The sequence below is a fragment of the Lissotriton helveticus genome, chromosome 8, assembly GCF_964261635.1.
Source record: "Lissotriton helveticus chromosome 8, aLisHel1.1, whole genome shotgun sequence".
NCBI classification, from domain to species: Eukaryota; Metazoa; Chordata; class Amphibia; order Caudata; family Salamandridae; genus Lissotriton; species Lissotriton helveticus.
In genome coordinates, this window is record NC_136069.1 from 1,071,504,953 (window position 1) to 1,071,526,662 (window position 21,710).

The following is a 21,710-nucleotide window of genomic DNA, read 5'->3' on the forward strand; positions in this document are numbered from 1 at the left end:
AGCTTGCCTGACCAGACATACAATTATCGGTTAGCTTCTGCAACACCCTCCGGGCATCACCTCTGCAACAGTTCGACCATGCCCTGGTTTAAAAGCACAGCGCTCTCTTTTATTCAACCCTAGTTCCTGGTCTGAAAGCACACCTCCAGCCTCTGCCCATCACAAGGCTCCTGGCTTATAGCACATTTCCCTCCTCATCTCATTGTCTGAACCTGGTTCACAGCACATCTCCCTCCTCTACCATCACCAGCTCATGGTTTCTAGCACATCCCACTCCCCTACCATCATCAGTTCCTGGTTTATAGCACATCTCCCTCCTCCACCACCCCCTGTTCCTGGTTTGCAGCACCCCTCCCCCCCCCTGCTCCCTGGGAGATGTATTCCCTGAGAGTGAGATCTGTCCCTGGAGCAGGAAGGAGCTGTGCGCGAGCTCTGCTGAAATCCACCCCGCATCCTTTCTCCCCAGAGGGCCCATAAACCTTTTATTGGAACAACAGTGACAGCCGAAGAGTGGCTCCGGGCCTACCTTCATAATGTGATGGAGCGCTGCCCCTCCCCGGAGCCCGGGACCTCTCTCCGGGATCTTAGCTGCTCCAACTAAAATGTCTAGAAAGTTAAAAGGTACGTAAGGAAGGTGCACGGTTGTTGATGCCGGCCAACTCTGTTTTACAACCTTCCACCCACTCCAGCTGTTGCTTTCTGTGTGCTCGTTCCTACACGGCAGAAGTGCATTACCTTACATTAGGTGTATTTTGTTACTTCTAAACAGAAATTGTACTCCATATAAAACGCAAACATTTCCACGCATCCAGAGTTTGTGTTCTGCGAACGACATTTACTGCAGCAGAGGACGAACCCTTCTAGGCACTTAAAGGTGCCAAGACATATTTATCACTGATAAGGAACACAATCCTGGCGTTCAATTGGCTGCTGGAGTGAACAGAAACTGCCTCGGGCATCCTTTCCGTCAGTCATTTAACAAGCTGTCGCCATTGCGCAAAGGCACCTGCTTGTTTAGCCGCATGATAAAAAATTTAGTGCCCACCGACTCATGAAGGAGACCATGTAGCGCTGCAAGTAAATTATCCAGTCCTGATGGGCATCCCAAAAGGAGACAGGGCTGTAACAAGGAGGGACTAAGAAGCCTCATTTTCAATCGGAAGCCAGCAATTACCATGAACGATGACATCACCCATTGAAAAAGATGGGCAGGGCTTCTACGCCACTTCTAAAACATACCCTACTACAATACGCCTTGCAAAGCGAATAGCGCATGCGTGCTGCAATGCTAGGCAAGACCAAAAAAGGAAGGTTAATATATAACACTGAAACAGATTGCTGGGACTCCAAATCCTCCTGAAGTCTATACCAAGTTCAAAACCCTACAAAAAGAATACCAACAGCTTATGTTACAGCCTAAGACGAACTACAGAGCAAACCAAATATGCACCAATCCTTAATCGCAAGGTCTCTGTTCCATTTCATCCATGTCATTACTTGCCAAGATCTTGCTTTACCCACCTGTTTATAAATGCTAAAAAGAAATCTGTCCTATTTCAATCACAAAATTAGCTGAATAAGGTAAAAAAAAACATCCTCACAAATCTACTTCCATTTGAATACTCCTTCCTAAAAAGAATCATGTCTGGCTCACTTTCTCCATCCTTTACAAAAATTACTCTCCAAGAGGATAAAACCACCCAAACCTGCCAACTGCTTTTTTGATATTCTTCCTGCAAACATCACCATCTCTTCAAACCAGCATGATGTTCACCAAACAATATTTTCCTTAATTTGTCCAGATTACTTCCTATGCTGACAACAGGCTCATGTGATCCCATACTCTTTTTTTTTTTTAACTTCAGACCTGTTAGCAATGTATCATGGATCAGGAAAGCTATTGAGGTGTAGTTACAATCAGCTGATCTTGTCTATCAGTGAAGAACACCTGCTAGTGGACTATCAATTTTGAGTGCAACAACCATTCCTAATATCTTTGATGTACATCCCATTTTGAATGAGTGAGTGCTCCAGACACTTTGCTTCTCTTGATCTTTTGGCGCCCTTGAGCACCACAGGTTTATACCAGCCGTGGAACAATGCTTTGATTTTCATGGCCAAGTCTTGATTTTTCCCTCTTTTCAGCCAATTTCTGTGAATTGTTGCAGATTGAAAGGCACATCTTCACCAGAGAGAAAATGCCATGTGGTATGTAAGGACACCGTTTTAGCACCTACTCTTTCCAACTTGTATATTTGGTCACTTGGGATTGATTTTTGGTTGCTGTATAAACAAATGTCATATACTTGTTACGTTACCCACCCTAAGATTTTGGAGATCTAGAATTACATGCGTACAACTAATATCCTCATTTGCCTATCACACTACGTAGGCTGTGTTTGCTGAAAGATCTAACCTGAAATGTAAATATTGTATACACATTTTTTTTAAACACATTTAAATGCGTAGTTGTTTTGGTCCTACAGGTTTGTCGATGCAAAATCTGATAAAACAAGATGGGAGTCCAGGGATTATGGAAGTTGCTTGAGAGTACCGGGAGAACTGTGAATCCAGAAACATTGGAAGGAAAAATTGTTGCTGTTGGTATCCTTACCATTATAGACATTCAAATCATAAACCAGTTTCATCTAGTTATCCAATGTTCATAAATGGTGAACTGTATTGTAAAGATTATTTAAAGAGTATTTTAAAAAACACAACACATTTAAAAATGCATTACAGGTAGAGAAAGTCTTTATATAAAAATAATGCACATCACCTTATAACTTCTTTGGCAAGAATTAAAATGTATGATATCCTCTTGTTGCTCCACGATCCAGCGATCCCAGATCTGTTGCGAAATCTGGTTTCCGTGCCCTTTCATCATTGACTCACATTATAGAGCGTATTAACTGCACACATGTATCATACCCAATCCCCAAGGTCTGGAGCAAAGTTTCTCAAACAAAGTCATTTATACCACAACCATCCCAGTGCTTTACAATTTAAAACCAATTATTAACCACTAATAAACAAATTACTCTGTATTTACACACAAAGGGGCCCATTAGGATGGCGGGCGGATTGCCCCCGCCAGGCTGGCGGTAGCCACCGCCGGCCTGGCGGGGGCAATACGCCCGCCATCTGTACCTTAATTCCACCCCGTCATATTAGTATGGCGAGGGGGACCGCGGCGGACGGAAAGACCTTCCTCCGCTTTTCCGCCCTGGTCGCCTTGGGGCTGGGGCGGAAAAGGATTAATATCGTGGCGGTGTCTATTAGACACCGCCAGCCATATTATGATGGGCTTGGATAGATGCCTTTCCGTGGCGGCAAGGCATCCAAGGCAAGGCATGCATCTATCCAAGTAAAGGCATGCGGTCTTCACTCTGGGGGCCCCCTGCGGGCCCCCAGAGTGAAGGAGAGGTGGGGGTGCACACAGGGGGGGTACCTGTGGTACCCCTCAGCATTTCCATACAGGAAGCAGCAGGCACCGCACTGTGCCTGCCGCTTCGTGTATGCAAATGCGTACATGCATTTTTAGCATTGTGCGGGCGGTGCAGAGAGCACCGCCCGCCACAATGTTAAAAATGAGGGATGCGCCCTCCACTGTGGCGGGCGCATCCTAATGTCACCATCGGGACCCCCGCCCTTATGGCGGACGGTCCCTTTTTCCGATGGGATGTCCGCCCGCCATCCTAATGGGCCCCAAAGTGTGCATAATGGAAAACAACAGCATCCTAAGAGTGATGACCAACCAGCAGTATGGGCACAAGCACAACTTATTGATGGGTAAGTTTCGCAAAAGTGACATCCTATTAGCTCAAATGTCACAGTGATGGAATGAACTTTGGTGTTGTAGCACATTATTTATGCTCATGTTTACAGGTGACAGCACCTATATTTTGAAACCTTGGTTTATGACCCCCCCCTTAAGTGGTCCATAGCTTAGTTTATTAAAAAAAAGAAAAAAGGGCCAGGGCAATACATTTTTCTCAAAAACCAGTGACCAGCACTATTGAACCTCTGCATGCTGAATACAAAGTCTTGATTCCAAATCATGCATCTTTATTTCACCCCACACACTCCACGCCCCTTGTCACTCTTGCAGGTTCCTGCGTTCTCCCTCTCACACTGTTTGTCTTTCTCTTACTTCATCTTTCCTCTTGTCAGTTTTTCCTTCTCTTGCTCTGATCAAGAAAAATAAGTACCAGTCCCCAAACATAAGTGCATGTGGGCCCCATTGATAACCACTGGCTCAAATAAAATATTATACAAATCAAGGGGGGAATGGACCACTTGTCCTGTGTCACCAGGGTCACAAATTGTGTAGCTGGTCTTCGTTATAAAGAACCCTCATATACGGACACAGGCGTTGGGCACTAAATGTTGATTCTCCGCCTATGTGTACCATGACAGCATGATCATTGGGTCTCTTCTTTGTAAGTTATGTTGTCCTCCACATGGAGGAAGACCCGCTGATTTGACAGTAGTGGTCAGAGATAAAAAGGGTAGTGCAGGTGTTTGGAAAATGTGAGTTAAAATTCCTAAATTCGTACCTCTTGTTTTTTATTCTCGAGGTTTGTGAAGTTGGAAATTAAAAAGGCAAAGTTGTGCGTTTGAATCACTGACAAAATATCGACCTAGAAAATATCGACCTGTAGAAATATCGATGCTGAAATATCGAAGGCAAGAATATCGACATCCTATCTACAACATGGTGAGTACAAAAATATCGAAATAAAAATATAGATGTTAAAAATATAGATGTTAAAAATATCGTTTTTTTCTGTAAAAATATAAATGTAAAATAAAGTAAATAACACTAATAAATAAAATAAACCTAGTTAAAAATATCTAATAATGTTTAAAATAATAAATAATACATATGTAATAATAATACATTAATTAAACATATACAGAAAATATATAATATATACTTATTAATAAGTTTTAATAATTATTTTAATTTATAATGTAATAAAAAATATTATAAATTACAAATACATTTACAAACATAAAACATAAACATAAATAAAAAGTCAATAAATATGTTTAATAAATGTAAAAAATTAAATATACTTTTAATATTTTTAAAATTAATTATATACTACATTATCTAAAATTATGCAAAAAATATTAAATAGCTAAATAAATAAAAAAATACTATTCAAAATCCATAACTAAAAAAAAATACAGTAATAAAAAGGTTGGATAGCATAGAACTTAAAATTACCATTCCCACTCCAGAGAGTGCAACAGTAGAGAAACCATTGGATAGCGTAGGGGTAAAAATTACTATTCCAACTCCAGAGAGTGCAACAGTAGGGATAGCGTTGGATAGCATAGGGGTAAAAAATACTATTCCAACTCCAGAGAGTGCAACAGTAGGGAAAGCGTTGGATAGCATAGGGGTAAAAATTACTATTCCAACTTCAAAAAGTGCAACTGTAGGGAAAGCGTTGGATAGCGTAGGGGTAGAAATTACTGTTCCCACTCCAGAGAGTGCAACAGTAGGGAAAGCGTTGGATAGCGTAGGGGTAAAAATTACAATTCTAACTCCAGAGAGTGCAACAGTAGGGAAAGCGTTGGATAGCGTAGGGGTAAAAATTACTATTCCCACTCCAGAGAGTGCAACAGTAGGGAAAGCGTTGGATAGCGTAGGGGTAAAAATTACTATTCCAACTCCAGAGAGTGCAACAGTAGGGAAAGCGTTGGATAGCGTAGAAGTTAAATATAACATACTTATAAATAATTGTTGTACATACAAATTAAGTTATTAATTATTTTAAATAACTGTACATCATTTGCAAATACCCATTAATAATTATTAAAAACATAATTACAATTGAATATTTAATTAACAATAAATACCAATAAATATTAATTAATAAATATTAGTTACAAATAATAAATATTAACACTAAAATATTTTTCAAAACAAAAAACATATTAATTATTAAAAATTGATTAACAATTTAAAAATGATAAACAATTAATTAATTTTTAAATCAAAATATATTTTTTATGAATCAATAATTACCAATTAATAAAAAGAATTTCCAAATAATAAAAAGTAATTAACAATTAAAAATATGAATTTATCAATAAAAAAGTAATTACCAATTCAAAAATATAATTGCCAGTTAAAAAATGTAATTACAAACATGAATTACCAATTTAAACAAAAATAATTACCGATTAAAATAATGAATTACCAATTAATAATTACTAAAAAAATTATCAATACCAATAAAAAATCATTACTTAATTACAATTAAATTACTTCCCACCCAATTCCCCTATTAAAGCACAACCCGCTACAGAACTTAAATGCAAAAATTTATTACAATTAATTTACAATTACTAAAAATTAATAATTAATTTACTATAATTAAATTACTTCCCACCCTATTCCCCTATAAACCCACAACTTGCTCCAGTACTAAAACATAAAATTATTTTAAAAATAACATTATTAATATATAAAAAATAGTACACATATAATTTAAAACGAATAAAATACTTAACAAAAAACATATAACACATACATATAAAATACATAACAAAAAACAAATATCGATATTAGTAACATCGAAATTAGTAACATCGATATATTTGATATCGATATTACTAACTTCGATATTACTTACATCGATATAAAAAAATTCGATATTACTTACCTTAGGGTCGATATTCTGTCCAACGATATTCTTGACCTCGATATTCTTCACCTTCGATATTTCCAACTCGATATTACTGTAGGTCGATATTTCGGAATCGATATTTAGACTGTGCACCATGCATTTGTAGACTGTTACTGGTCTAACGCACTGGTGTTTTGTGGTCATTCAGGTCAACATGTTTCAGCCTCTTGGAAGATCTAGAGGCTTTCGTCCGGACCGGTGAAATTAAGAGCTAATTATAGTTCTTAAAAGCACCCAGGGCTAACTTTAATGGCACACTGCCTTTCACATCATCAGGGGGGGTGGCCATTAGGTGTGGCAATCCGCTGAGGGCAAGATTGTGAATGAGCCAGCCCTGTAAAATGCGTATGTTAGGTTGTACGGGCAGACGTGCACCTCTGCCAGCCATCACCCATATTCCCATACTCAGACTGCCGGACACCCGCAAAGTACACAGTTATTGGTATATACATATACGTGTGTGTGTATTACCTACTGGCGGTCGGTCCATAGGAAAATCGTTTTTTGACTTGCCTATATATTTGGCTTCGTTGGCGAATCTTCACAAAATGTTCCCAAAAATGCGTCACAGTGAGTCTTGTTGTGCTTGGAAAATTTCGGGGTGATATGTCAAGCGTGGGCTGAGAAAAATGGTGAGACCAAAAATGTCGGCGCGTTGAACACGACTACAGCCCCAACCGCTGGAAGGAATTACACCAAATTTTGCATGAAGGTAGATTTTGGTGCGCAGATCATGCATTGAGATATGTCGTGTAAATCTGTTCAGTAGTTGCTGAGAAATTTAAGGAAATCTGAATTTGTGGATCTGGGATTACGATGAATTTGCGACAATTTTGCGATTAATCGTGAATGCGCGCACCAAAATGAATGCCGTGATTGGCTAGCCACAATTTGAGTAGAGAGTTGCAGCTGCCATTTTACCTCATCGGAACAGTCCCGGGGGCTCAAGCCAAATGGCAGAAAGTGGCATAACGAATCAGGTTGGAAGTGCCCTGGCCCCATGAGGGGAATATATAGGTCTTTGCAGAACCCCTTATGAGTATATGTCAAGGAACAGTATTTCTTTCCCCATTCACAGTATTCGTGAATTTGCAGTGATTGTCAGAGTGCCCTGTGTAACATTGTGACAAGTTTGCGCATATATGTCATGAAAAATGTGTGAATATCACTGAAAACAGTAAAAAAATATATAACCACGCTCAGTCTCAATTAGGCACTCACACACCCACTCTGAGACTCATGCACCCACTCACTCACCCACTGAGACTCATTCACCCACTTACTGACCCACTCAGACAGTCATGCACCCACCCACTCACCCAGTCAAGTGCTCATTCACCCACTCAGAGACCCTCTCAAACACTTATGCACCCACTCTCACCCATTCACAGACCCACTCAGACACTCACCCACTCACTCAGAGGCTTGTGCACCCACTCAAGACCTACTCAGACACACTGGCTTAGCTAGGCCTTATGCTGCCCATGCGGCCACTGCGTTTGCTGCACACAGCGGCGAGTGTAAGAGCAGGGAGTTGTTGGGGATTCCTGCTCTTGCCACCCCACGACGGCCATAGGGAAAAGGGGGGAGAAGCTGCCACCCCTAAAACTCGTGCTGCCGGGGCAGACCACCCCCCTTGCTACGCCACTGCTCAGACACTCACAAACCAACTCCGAGACTCATGCACCCTCTCACAAACCCATTCAGGGACTCATGCACACACAGACAGATCCACTCAGACACACACACACCCCCTCACTCAGACACTCATGCATTCACTGACAGACCCACTCATATTCTCATGCACTCATTCACTGACCCTGTCAGGCACACACACCCACTCAGATACTCACTCATCAACTCACAGACCCACTCAGACACTTTTGATCCCACTCTCACACCCACTGACTGACCCATTCAGCCACTGACACACCCACTCAGAGACCCATAGCTCCACTCACAGTGCCACACCCAGACCCATAAATCCACTCGTACACCCATTAGCAGAGCCATACAGCTACACATACACCCAGTCACTGAACTATACAGCCACCCACATCCATTCGCAAATTTTAGAGGTTATAATTTGGATTTGTTTTTTTTTAATTAAGAAATTCACTGAAAAAATCAAAGCTTACAGGGCTGTTATAGTTAGTAAATAGAATAATAAAAAACCTTTGAAATTCACGGAAGAAACCCAAGGTTACAGGGACGATATAGTTAGGCTGACATTTCACCCGTACTAAACCAGAGAAATTCAGCAGTTCTAGTTACCTAAGCTAATTCGAACTTACACCCCCGCAATGCACTTCATATGACCTCACATATTACATCACTCGTGACATCACTGATGACATCTCAAATGACATCACTGGTGACATCATTCATAGAACCACTCACAACCCATAGAACCTCTCATACACCCAGTACCACTCAACCCCTCACATACCTATTCACAGACCCCTACCATTACTCCCACAACCAATCACTCATGCATAGAGCAACTCACACATCCACTCACTCATAAAGTCACAAACACACCCACTAACTCATCATACAGACACTCAATCACCAATACAGTTACTCACACATCCAATCATACAGACACTTACACACCCACTCATACACCCTTACAGCCACTGACACACTACCCCATACTGCCACTGACACACTCACCCATACTGCCACTCCCTCACCAATACAGCTACTCACACACCCAGACAGCCATTGACACAGCCACTCACTCACCCTTCCAGCCATTTACAGACATTTACTTTCCAATGCAGCCACTCACACCCACTCCCTCACTTATACAACCACTCACACACCTATGCAGCCACTAACTCACCCATACAGCCACATACCCACTGACTCTCCAATACAGCCACTCATTCACCCATTCAACTACTCACATACCCACTAACCTCCAGACAGTCACTCACACAGTCGCTCAGAAATCCACTCACACGCTGATACAGACAGTCACACAGCTACTCAGATTAGTTATGTTCAAAATAGTATGGCTAATTTCTAATATAGAAAAATGTTAGTTTAACTTATGCTGTAGCTTAGTATATATCTTTAAGTCTCAGAAACATTTACAAAACACTTAGCCATGGGATGTTGTCATCAATGATAATACTGACCATTTCATGAGTGATGTAATACATGAGGTCATAAGCAGTGCATTGTGGGGGCATAAGTTATAGTTCTCTCAGGTAACTTTAACTGCTGATTCTTTTTCTGTTTCTGTGCAAGTGAAATGTAAGCTAAACTATGAAGTCACTGTAACCTTTGCTTTTTTCCAGTGAATATATATATATATATATGTATGTGTGTGTGTGTATATTTCACATATCGTTTACAAGTGACTGTACTTGAATAAGGATGCAGAAGATAAGGGGGATTCAAAGGATTAGTGCATGAAACATTAGCGTTCCAGTCCTTGCTCTCGGTACCATTGGAATAATGTGTGACTTTCAGTGTTTCTGCATATTTCTACTTATTTTTCCTTTTTTCTACTGTTTTGTTTCATTTAGTCTTTCCCCAGCAAAAAAAAAGTAAATTTTATTGCTGTAGGCCAGTGTTTGTTAACCTATGGTGGGTCCACAAAACCTACTCAGGGGGCCTGCGACTTCTTAGGAAAGTAAATACTAACAGATTAATAAAGGTTTATGTAAATAAAGAAGCAAAATTAATAGACAATTGAAAATTCTAAGATGCTTTGTAAATGTGGAGGACTTTTGAGACTACAAATTGTTAGTATTCTCAGATTATTTGGGAGTAGTACAAGTACATCAAACAGAATATATAGTATGGATGATGAGTAGCTTCAGTTGAATTTAGAAAAGCCCCAAACATCCCATTAAAATGTTGACTTTTTGTTTACATTTCTTTGTGAATTGGATCAAATATACGTTTTTTTGAGTACTTGTTTAAAGAAAGCTTATTTGTGTATTTTTGAGGATTGTTTTACAGTTCAAATGATCGAAAATGCATAGAACCCGGACCCGGGCTTCTAGTCCTCGGATTCCAATAATGCGTTACTAAAGGTCCTTGGGTTCCAGTCATGCTTAAGAGGAGGTCCGCCAAAGTCAAAAGTTTAGCACCCACTCCTATTCACCAGCTGAGTGATCTTGACAACAGACATGAAACGAAAATAAGAAGCTGGACAACAAACAGGAAGAACATAATCTTATTTACCATGGTTGGCTAGTACACACTGCATTTTATTGATTTTTCTATTATATTCATTATTATATTAATTTGGAGGGACTTAGTTAATTGTTGCCGACCATCTTGCATTAGACCTTTGCTTTACATTTTGTTGTGATACTTTGACTCTTGGACACAGTATAGTTATATGTAGGTAGAATAAAATCTGAAAGTATGCCTCTATGATTATATGTATATTTAGATGTTGGGCCTTACTACCATTTGCTGGGCCCGGTAACTTGCTAAACCCCGCCCATCAGGATTGCGATTAAGAAGGTGAACACATAGGGCCAGCCAATTGCCTCTAAGGAAGCTCTTTCCTGCTTCCAAATGTTGCATGTATGCCACCTGCTGCTAACGGGAATTGCAGGGTTTAGGATTCACTTCCCAATAGTGGGCCATTCCTATTTGTGTGAGCTTTTGTGTTTGCTCCAAGAACTTATTTTTTTTCTTAACTTGTCAAGATATCAGCATTTGGCTGAATCAGGCTGTTAAAGGAGCACGAGATCGCCAGGGCAATGCTGTCCAGAATGCCCACCTCCTCACTTTGTTCCATCGGCTTTGCAAGCTTTTGTTTTTTCGAATTCGCCCCATATTTGTGTTTGATGGTGAAGCACCGGGGTTGAAGAAACGTACTTTGGTATGTATGTTTTGGATTTACTAACCTGTTCTTTTAGCTGGAGCTTTTATGTCAAAATGTAGATAAAAATATAAATAACTGCTATGGTAGGGTTTATTGTTACAAAAAAAAATCAAGTTCCTCAATAATGTGGCATTGAGTAAATTTAATAATCACCTTGCTATTGGATAGTAGTACCTCGTATCATCGATTGTAGGGTTTTGTTTAGCTGTAAATGTTTTACGCTCCCCAAAATGACTGTTGATTGTATTGACCCGAAAAGACTGAAGAATTGAGTCGGCACCATGGAGATCCAAACATGTGACTGGTGGCTGCACACAGATGTTTACAGTGGATACTTACTGGTTTTCAAAGAATGTCCTTGAAGATTGTTGAGTTAATGGAAGGAAGCACTGACCAAGCCAACAGAAATGGCTCTAATGTGCTAATGCATTGAAACCCAAGCATGCACAAATGTTGTGTCCACATGCATTGGCACATTAAAGCATTGACAATATACTAGTTGAATAACAAAAATTCAATGCTATTTTTGATTTCTTTATATGTATATTTGTTACAGGTGGCGATAGCGCCTTTGTCGCTATTGTTGGATCAAAGTTTTAGTGGAAAAGGCATTTATAGTTTTCTTGTTAGCTTTGGCGCCATTCAACAAATCTGCATGAAATTTCCCCCCCAAAATCGTACATCCACTTTGGGTGCATCATTGCTAGTTTTGTGCAGCTCTGTCAAGCGGAAGCCTAATTATAGCAGGGGAGCCCAAAAGTGGCTCCTGTAGGGTTATTTTTGCTGCTTGATAGACAAAAAACCCAGCCCAAATGAATTGCATCAGACTTTTGTACAGAGAACGTTACGCAAGGAATTGCCTTCGCTTGGTTTTGGTGTACATCCGTTCCGTAGTTTTCAAGTAATTAACATTTAAAAAGTGCTCTGCCCCGTTATGAAGATGTTACATTTTAGAGATATCTGAACCGTTAATTAACGGATCTTCCCTAGATTTAGAAATCAGGTAAAAAAAAAATCATAAATGCACATCCTTGGAAGCTGGAGCTTTTTCTCCCATTGTGCATGTGGATTCGAGAATTCGGGAGCACATTGTAAAATCAGCTGATGCTGATTGTCGCAGAAATATTTCTGTTGCGTCCACCAGTACCCCAAAAACTAAGAAAAAAAAGACCAGTGTTGGTGGGGGGGGGGTAGGAATGAAATGTTATATAAAAGGGCGTAAGGAGGCAGAGTGAGCCTACCGTGACTCCCAGGCTCATATTGAGGCTCTCCCAAGGGAACCCCCACCGGGCAATAAAATCAATATTGAGAAATATATTTATTATAGAATTCGCAAATTCTATGCTGGGTTCACACATTCTAAACCCTCTCTGGGCTCCCAAAAACCAAGGGGCGCACAGGATTTGCGAATACTGTAACAAAAAAAACAAAAAAATGAAGAAAAGAAAATCCTGACGCCAATCTTAGTTGTGCACAGCCAAACTCCATGCACAGCAATTGATGGCTGCCCCCAGAGTGATGAAGCCCTAATGAGCAAAACCAAAGGCACTGTGTAGCAAGGGTGTTGACTGGATGCTTCAAGTTAGACGCAACCACGCTGCACAAGGGCAAAGTACTTGTTAAGAGGAGTTTGTCCTGCTGCAAAAGGTTGTGCAGCTTATCTGGCCAAAGGCCAAGTTTTGCGGCCCACTCCTAAGCACAGCCTAAGACCCTGCACAGTAGGGATTGTCGTAGGCCGGTCCCTGTGGCCAACCCACACTGTGTATGTACGAAAGTAGTGCCTACGATTGGTTGGGTGGTATTTGATTAAAAAAAAAAGCTTAAAAAACGAAATTTAAAGTGGTTATATTTGGTTTTGGTTATAACACTTCAATTTATGTTTAAATTTTTTTTTCAGAAATTCACCTAAAACCAGTTAAACCGCAGTTATTGTTATAAATATATATATATATATATACTAGCTTACCCGTCGCGCGTTGCTGTGATCTCCAAAGAAAGGAAATTCAAGGAAACTCGTTATGATAACATTCAATTTACATTGTCATTTTTATTGAAACTTATTCATTTTAATATGGAAAACATTTCAAAGTGTTGTTTTAATTCTATTTATTTATTCGAGTGCTTGTGGATACACAACTTTTTGTTTTTCCGTCTTGTGCGAACATCAGTATTCGAAAGATTATGAGGGCCCTGGGGTGCCGATATTTGAAAAAAAAATGATGCCAGGAACCTTTGTTGGAGTGTACTCAACAACTTCCCAAAGTTTCATGGCGATCGGATGAATGGTGTTTTAATTCTATTCATTTATTCGAGTGCTTGTGGAGACACGATTTTTTATTTTTCCGTCTGGTGCTACATCAGTATTAGAAAGATTATGAGGGCCCTGAGGGGCCGATATTTAAAAAAATGTTATGCCAGAAACCTTCGCGGGAGTGTACTCAACAACTTCCTAAAGTTTCATGGCGATTTTTTGTTTTTCCATCTTGTGCGTACATCAGTATTCGAAAGATTATGAGGGCCTTGAGGTCAGATATTTAAAAAATGTTTATGCCAGAAACCTTCGCGGGAGTGTACTCAACAACTTCCCAAAGTTTCATGGCGATCGGATGAATGGTGTAGTAATGCATAAAGGACAAACAGACAGACGGACATACATTTGTTTTTATATATATAGATGTTATGTTTTTGTGCTTTAATTGCACAAAATACAGTGGTATAAAAACCCATTTTATACAGGGAACCGTGAAATATGGGACATGTGTCACAGTTGCATATGAAATACAAATTTCATTATGACGATAGCCCCCTAATCACTATGCAAACCTTTAAAATTGCCAGGGCACCTAGGATTATGCAGCATGGACGACCAAATTATCCAGCAAGGTTCTCCAAATTTTACAGTAATATTCTGTAGTAGTAATCGTTGATAATGCAGTGACGGCCACCATTGTCCATTGTTTTATTAACAGTTTACTCAAAAAAGGTAGGCAAAACCTAACGATCCTAACCACTATCCGTGCCTAGTGTCAGCTGTACTTTGGAAAAAACAGTATTTTCCAACCAACTGCCCCAAAATAAGTATATAATATTAAAGATGCTTAATGGTTACCATGCGTTATATGATCCTATATTGCCATCTCTGGGTTTGGGTAACATTTTCAAACCAATAAGCCGTTGGCCTCATGGTTTATGATGACACCGGAACTCCTCAATGGCAACATTGGACCATATTTCACAGCTACCTGTTATTTTTCTCTCACTCTCCCCCCTCACTCTCCCACTACACTCCCCATTCCGTATAAACGCCTGCTGGCAATTTCCTTATTTAAGTTAAGTTATGGCACTACATTGCATAACTACTTCTGCCGTTTAAACAATAAAAAGAAGAACTAGGTTTTCCTCCTTACGATCTGGTTTTCTGAAATGGTCAGCGATCAGAAGAAAAATGACGGTAGCAATTTTATTTATTCATGCTACAGGTCAATACAGGAAAGCTACAATCTCTGCACAGGTTTCAACGCATTCTGAGCTACAACACTTTTTAAATCTGACTGTAAACTAATTCTGATATGTGTGTTTATTTTCCCACTACATATTGTGCTTATGCTCGTCTTGTTTGCGTCCATACTATCTCTTTTCTATAAGAGTAATCATTCCATCAAAATTCTTTATTCGGCTCTATTGAGCCATAAAAGTCACAGCAAAAGAAACAAGTACAGTATAATACACAGTTAACATTTTTAAAAGTCTTTGTTAAAATCAGTAAAATCAAGTAAAGATAAGAAAGCAGCAATATGCAGGTAAACTCTCATTATTTGGTTCCTATCTTCAGAGCAAAAACAATTTAATTTAAGACAGCATAAATAGCTGTTTTGTTTTCCTAACAGTGCAAATGGGCAAAAGCAACTACATGAGATCTAGTTTCTAATGCTCTTAGTACCAGGTGAAGGAACTGCCTTCTTTGTGTAGTATAAAATGTGAAAAAAAGCAAAGGTGTTGTAGCTTCACAATGACGGGGGAGGTGGGGGAGGTATGGAAACCATGTGCCTTTAGTAGAAAAGACTTCCAGAAAATGGAGCCTTGTCAACATTAATGTCTGTCTCTCATTTACAATTACCTGTAATTATAGGGCTGGATGTGCAGGTAGTTCCCGGGAGATCTCGCCCCTCCCATCGTATCTAGCCTCTGGCCGTGCTCTTTGAACATATTGATTGTAGAGCACTTTGGTTCGACTTGGAGGGAGACTGAATGAACTCACAGGATTGTGGTAGAATTCTGGAGTGCCCAGCCTTTCAAAACTTGTTTTAATGTATTTGAGCGTTGGAATATCTAGACCGTAATCCAGATTCATACCATTGAGTAAAATGGTTCTACAAAGTTGGGCTTCTGTATTTTTCCAAATTCTATGCCGTAGTAATAAGGGTTGTAGTTTAATATAGTCTTCAATATTGTTCAGCCAAACCTCCACTTGGCAAAAGGTTGTTGAAGTAGAATGTGGGACCGCCAGCAGCCTTCTTATACATTTATTTTCCACAATTTGTAGAGGTTTACAGTTAGCATACCCTGGAGCAAGATAACAAGGATGTAAGCGATTTGTGGAAAGGGTGGTGGTATGACTACTTATTAAAATGAATAAATACAGTCTGACACACATTAAAAGGATATTGCAAATCACCTTTAAAGGAACTTGCCCTTTGGTATTGTGTCCTCTTATCGCAGAACTCCTCTGTGTCCTTGCAATATCCTTATAATGAGTGGGCATGTATTCCTTACATAAACCTTCATAGCTCATACTCTGCTGTTTTGTCAGAATCTTTGAAGGTGGTTTAACCTAGTGTCGTGTGAGCTCATTGCATAGGACTATGTTATTCATCTGGTGAGCAGGTGCGAGGAAACCTTTTCATCCCTCGATGCCAAGACTTTGTTTGTCAGGAGTACATTTCGCTTGCAGTGAGAAAGGTCTGTTCCTTATGGCAACAAGGAAAGAACATTGCTCTCTGAAGCCTCTCAGGGAAGAGCTTGTGTCCTCTAAGTGTTGGTTTTGCTACAGTGGATAAGACTGGAGATTTGGAACTGTCTTCAAGGGGTGTAGCTGCTAGTAGGAATGGTGTCATACTGCTGGCACCAGGAGAGAAACTGCCAGTGCCAACTAAAAGGCACACGCTTGGTCAGAGACCATGGCTTAACTCCCCCCCCCCCCCCCCTCCATATCAGCGCTTGCCACGTAAAGGAGCTGTGTCTCCTCTCTCTCATCCCCCTGTTACTAATGCAACCTGGTTCCTTCCTGATGAAGCAACAGTGGGTGAAGCCAGTAAGCATTGCAATATTAAGGCCTCTCTAGGTAGATACTGACTAATCTCGACCCTTTGCTCCCTTCCCCCAGTCAATATCTACCTTGAAGTGTCTTCCTCAACACAATATGGCTTAGGTTTGTTACTGTCGTTTTCTGTTGTTCTGACATTGAGGGGAAATAAATATCATTTAGAAGTTTTCTGGTAACTCTGAGGTTATTAGACAAACCTGTCAGTTTTTTCACTGACATTAAGGTAATGTGCATAAATCCTGTGATGAAATAAAACATTGCTTTATCTTGGTCAGGCAAATAGAAGACAAAGAAAGAATGCTGCAACTGAAGATTCCACTAAAACTACAGAGAAACTACTAAAAACCTTCCTCAAGCGGCAAGCTATAAAGGCTGTCTTGACAGGGAAAAGGCAAGAGTTTAAAAGTATCTTCTTGAAAATGATTGTGTGTTTTAGGCATCTGCTTATGTCTGTTTCTTATGTTTTGAATGTTGTCTTGTGAAGTGATGACAACTTGCCAAGTCTCTCTCATGTTCGGAGGGAAGAGGTGGATGATATCTACTTACTACCTGCTTTGGAAGAGAAGGAAAAAAATAGGCAAGTACTGCAACCACTTTTTTTTATATATGAGATCCATGTTTAACATGTGAATGCTCTTGCTTTAGCACCTCTTTACAAAAGGTAGGTCTCTTAAAGATGTGCTTGTAATTACATTGTCATTGGTATGTTTATCGTTTAGGTAATTTGTCTTTCAAAAGTGATAATCTAATTCGATCTTGGCCCTGTGTTACCTTTTCTGAGCAAATGTATTGAGTTGCTACACTTTCTGTTATGAGTAAGTCTTAGGTTAACCCTTGTAAGGTAGAGTCAGATGCTTATCACAAGGATGAATTGCATTCAAATTTCCTTCATAAGGAGTACTTTTACAATGCTTCTGCTGAATCATTTTGACGTGGTTCATGGGACCAACCAAATTATGCTAAGATCTGAGCAGTTTCATGCTTCCAGTGCATCTCTTGTGGATAGACCAGGTTAGTGCAGTCAGTCATGTGCCTCTAGACTCAGCCCCCCCCCCCCCACTGTCAAACCCTGTGAACCCCGATAGCTTTGGGTGGACTTAAACTACTTTCTCTAAATATCAGAGGCCTGAACTCCCCGAACAAACACAAGCAACTGTGGAATTATATGCTGCAGTAAGACCCAGACGTCTTGATACTCTAAGAGACCCATCTGCTCATGGCTGCCCTCCATCCATCGCATGGCGCACCCCAGAGGTCCTAGTAGACACTGGGCCTATACCACCTCTAAGACTCTGGACGTGGGTATTCTCTGCAAGGCCTCCTTTTACACCACTGTAATCAAAGCAACACGAGATCGGGAGGGCCGCTCTGTGGCTCTTCAGGTACAATGAGGGCGCCAGTCACTCACATTGCTCAACATAATACGCCCCCAACACCTCCCAATATATCTTTATTAGGCGTACCCTGCAGTAGCAACTGGGGTAGGTACAAGGCGATGTTATCGTCTGTGGGCATTTTAACTTGGTGTGGGACTCCTCCCTTGACAGAAGTGGGATTATGGGGCATCTCCTTTGGAGGGCAGGAGCACAAGATCAGCCTGTTTGCCAGTGACCACATTCTCACCCTTGCTCAGCCCCTGGTCTCTCTCCCCACTGTCATAGATGACCTGCAGGCCTTCGCAGCTATCTCTGGCTTTAAAGTCAATATGACTAAGTCATTCGTTCTCAATCTTACTCTCCCAGCCGCCGAGAATGGGGCATTACTGGCCTCCATCCCCTTCCAATGGTCGTCTGACTCTGTCAAGTACCTGGGTCTTTATATTACCCCTAAACCTGCCACGTGCTCTCTTATTAACTGGTTCCCCCTTATTTGTGCGATCCTGGCAGACATGCAGGGGTGGAAACCACTTTACATCTCCTGGTTGGGGAGTGTTAATGCTATTAAATATACTACCCAGGTCCTTTACATCTTTCAGACGCTGCTCACGTCAATCCCGCAAGAGGTTATCCAACGTCTACAGAAAGACTTGTGCGCTTTCATATGGAACGGTAAGCCCCCTGTATCGCTCACTCTTTATTGATGCAACCCCGCGACAGAGGTGGAATGGCATGCCAAAACCTGTTGGAATACTACTGGGTAGCACACCTGAGATACATTTCCGAGTGGGTGGTGCGTGAGAGCGAGAAGAACTGCTTCCACATGATCTGGGCCATGGCGTGCCAGCCACTGTGGGACCTGGCTTGGTTGCCCAAGTAAGCATGCCCTCCCAGTTCTTATGTTTGGGCCCGACCACTACGGTGTTGGAGATCTGGGACAGAATTGCAGTAAAGAGGGGTCTCCCATCTATCCCCTCCCCAACACACCCTTAGTGCTTAACCTGGCCTTCCCACCTGGGCCCGCCCCCTCTCGCTATGCACGGCTGGACCGAGGGGGACTGCCGGACACGTAGCGACCTGTTCAGGGGAGATGCCATCAAGTCTTTTGAGATGTGTAAGACTGAGTTTGCCCTTCCTGCCGCTGCCCGCACCAGTACCTTCAACTGTGACACTGGGCAACGCAAGCCAAGACACATGCAGCAGCAACACGTCTTCTTACCCCCTACGAGAAGCTAGTCCGTAACTTTGAAGGCTCAAAGAGGCTGATGTCCAGAACCTATCAGGTGCTCCAGCACTCAACTCCAGCCGCTATGCATACCTACCAGGCAGCGTGGCTAGGTGATGTCTCTGGGGGAATCTCTACTAAACAATGGGAAACATTATGGCAAGATATCCCCAAAACATACCTCAGTATGGCGGCACGCAAAACTGCATACAAATTAATGTTCCGATGGTATCCCACGCCCACTTGTCTAGCGAGTATCTACCACACGATCTCTGACGAGTGCTGGCGCTGCAGGCAGAGGGATGGTACTCTCTGTCATACTTGGTGGTCCTGCAGGGTAATCTCAACTTTCTGGAAGGAGGTCCTGGGCCACCTTAAGGGGATCTTGGGCTTGCCCTTTGCTACCCCCTGCACGTGCTTTATTACCGCATAGCTTGCGCTTGGAGGCAGAGGTCGCCCCCCCCTCCGTGGCGTAGTGGTTTGTAAGGGTGTGGCATCTGCTGGCAATGGAGCGGCTGTCGCACACCCTGACGAACAGCGACAAGAAGTTTCAGCGGGCATGGCAGTCCCTCATACATTATCTCACACGCATAGAATTCACATGTTTTAACCCCCTAAACTTAGAGCGCTCCAACTTTTCGGCCCAAGTGACCTTCAACCTCTCGCGGCTGCCTAGAGACCTCTCTACCAGGTGGAGGACGCCTAGTGCCCTGCTCCCCCTGCTGCTTGCAGTGAGACTCCACACTTTGCCGCTGTCGCACAGATGCTGCTTTCACTGGCCTGCAGGAAGTTAATCTACTTGGTTTGATGATTTCCCCTAGCCTTTCCCTCATGTCGCCTTTCAATGCCACAACATACTAGGCTCTACAGCTACCACTTTCACAACACTAGATAAACCCTCTTGGTCGGGTCCCACCCGAGGACACAACCCCTAAGACTTACTATTATGAGCCACAGGGGGTCCTTTTCGCTTCCCTTCTCAGTAGCGGCGAGGGAGCTTGGATTGTATAATATTCGCTGTTCCCCCTGGCACGATGTTTTTGTTGCTACATTCGCTATGTTAACGCGGCCGGCCCAAAGGGGTTGTAGGCGGCATGCTGTGTACCACTTGTATTGCCCTCTTTGACTACTCACTCTTGGACATGTAGCCGACCCAACAGGGGTCGTAGGCGATGCACTGTATGTCATACCACTTGTCTCCCTGTTATGAATAAAAAATGTAATTTAAAAAAATGCAAAAAAGAAAAAACCTTTTCACAAAGCTCCAGTTTAGGGTACTCTATAGAAATGGGTTCCAACCAGATGGGCATTCAGTACCTCTCTCACATGTAGTCTTGTGTGTCTAGTGAATACAAAAAGGTGAAATCTGCAACAGTCGTAGCTGTCCATTCACATTTTGGCTCCAGTCAAACTACCACTTTCAAGCTAATGCCACCAGCTCAGGTAATAAATCAAGTAAGTCATGTGAAATGTGAAAGTGTCTCACCTGCTCTCTCCCCGGAGAGTCTTTTGAGCAAAATGAAAATGCACATTAAAAATCGTACTTGTGCATCAGCTAACAGCAGGAGGATTTTTTTCACATGCTTGTAATACTTCATGGAAATTCTTAACTGTGAACAGGGACTTGACACTCTTTTCCCTCTTCTTACTTGTAAAATGTTGTAGCTCGGACGAGGAAGAAGAGAAAGAATGGGAGGAAAGAATGACCCAGAGGCAGTTATTGCAGGTAAGGTTCTCTTGGCAGATATAATAGTTCAGGGCTTTGCTATTCAGCTTCTCAAACCGTTAATTTTAATGTGTCAACATGTTTATAAGGGCATGGTCTACCGCTATGCATTCATTCCTTTGCAGGTTTAGTATTGCCTTTGCATTTAAACATTACCATACTGGCAGCGCTTTCAAGTTCATTAAACATTTGATAACAGCACAGAGGTCTTGCTGCATGTTCTAATACAGTGGTTCCCAAACGTTTGACTTCTGAGGACCCCAGTTGAGTCACTACTGGAAGTCAGGGACCCCCAAGCAACTTGTACTATTTACATTTCAAACATTAAAACAGTAATTCGCATAAAATACACAGACAAATGCACACTAAAAAAATACTCTAATTTCTAAAGTTTTAATTATTTGATATTGAATTTTTTTTTTAAATACCTACAAATTTTCATTGGAAGAGAAGGTTGGTGCTGCATCTCGGCGACTTACTTTTCAATGTTTAGTT

General features: G+C 41.4%; 2 protein-coding genes across 7 annotated transcripts in view; one reads left to right on the forward strand and one right to left on the reverse strand.

Moving 5' to 3' along the window:
- LOC144773109 (betaine-homocysteine S-methyltransferase-like) overlaps nt 1–21,710 on the reverse strand; it is a 656,112-nt gene that overhangs the window by 557,773 nt on the left and 76,629 nt on the right. The window lies entirely within an intron of this gene.
- ERCC5 (ERCC excision repair 5, endonuclease) overlaps nt 1–21,710 on the forward strand; it is a 212,442-nt gene that overhangs the window by 26,904 nt on the left and 163,828 nt on the right. Inside the window, exons 2-6 of the mRNA XM_078657970.1 lie at nt 2,487–2,604; nt 11,387–11,562; nt 17,164–17,279; nt 17,373–17,465; nt 21,155–21,215. Coding sequence (XP_078514096.1) covers nt 2,517–2,604; nt 11,387–11,562; nt 17,164–17,279; nt 17,373–17,465; nt 21,155–21,215 — 534 coding nt within the window. The 5' untranslated portion in view covers nt 2,487–2,516. The remainder of the gene's footprint in view (nt 1–2,486; nt 2,605–11,386; nt 11,563–17,163; nt 17,280–17,372; nt 17,466–21,154; nt 21,216–21,710) is intronic.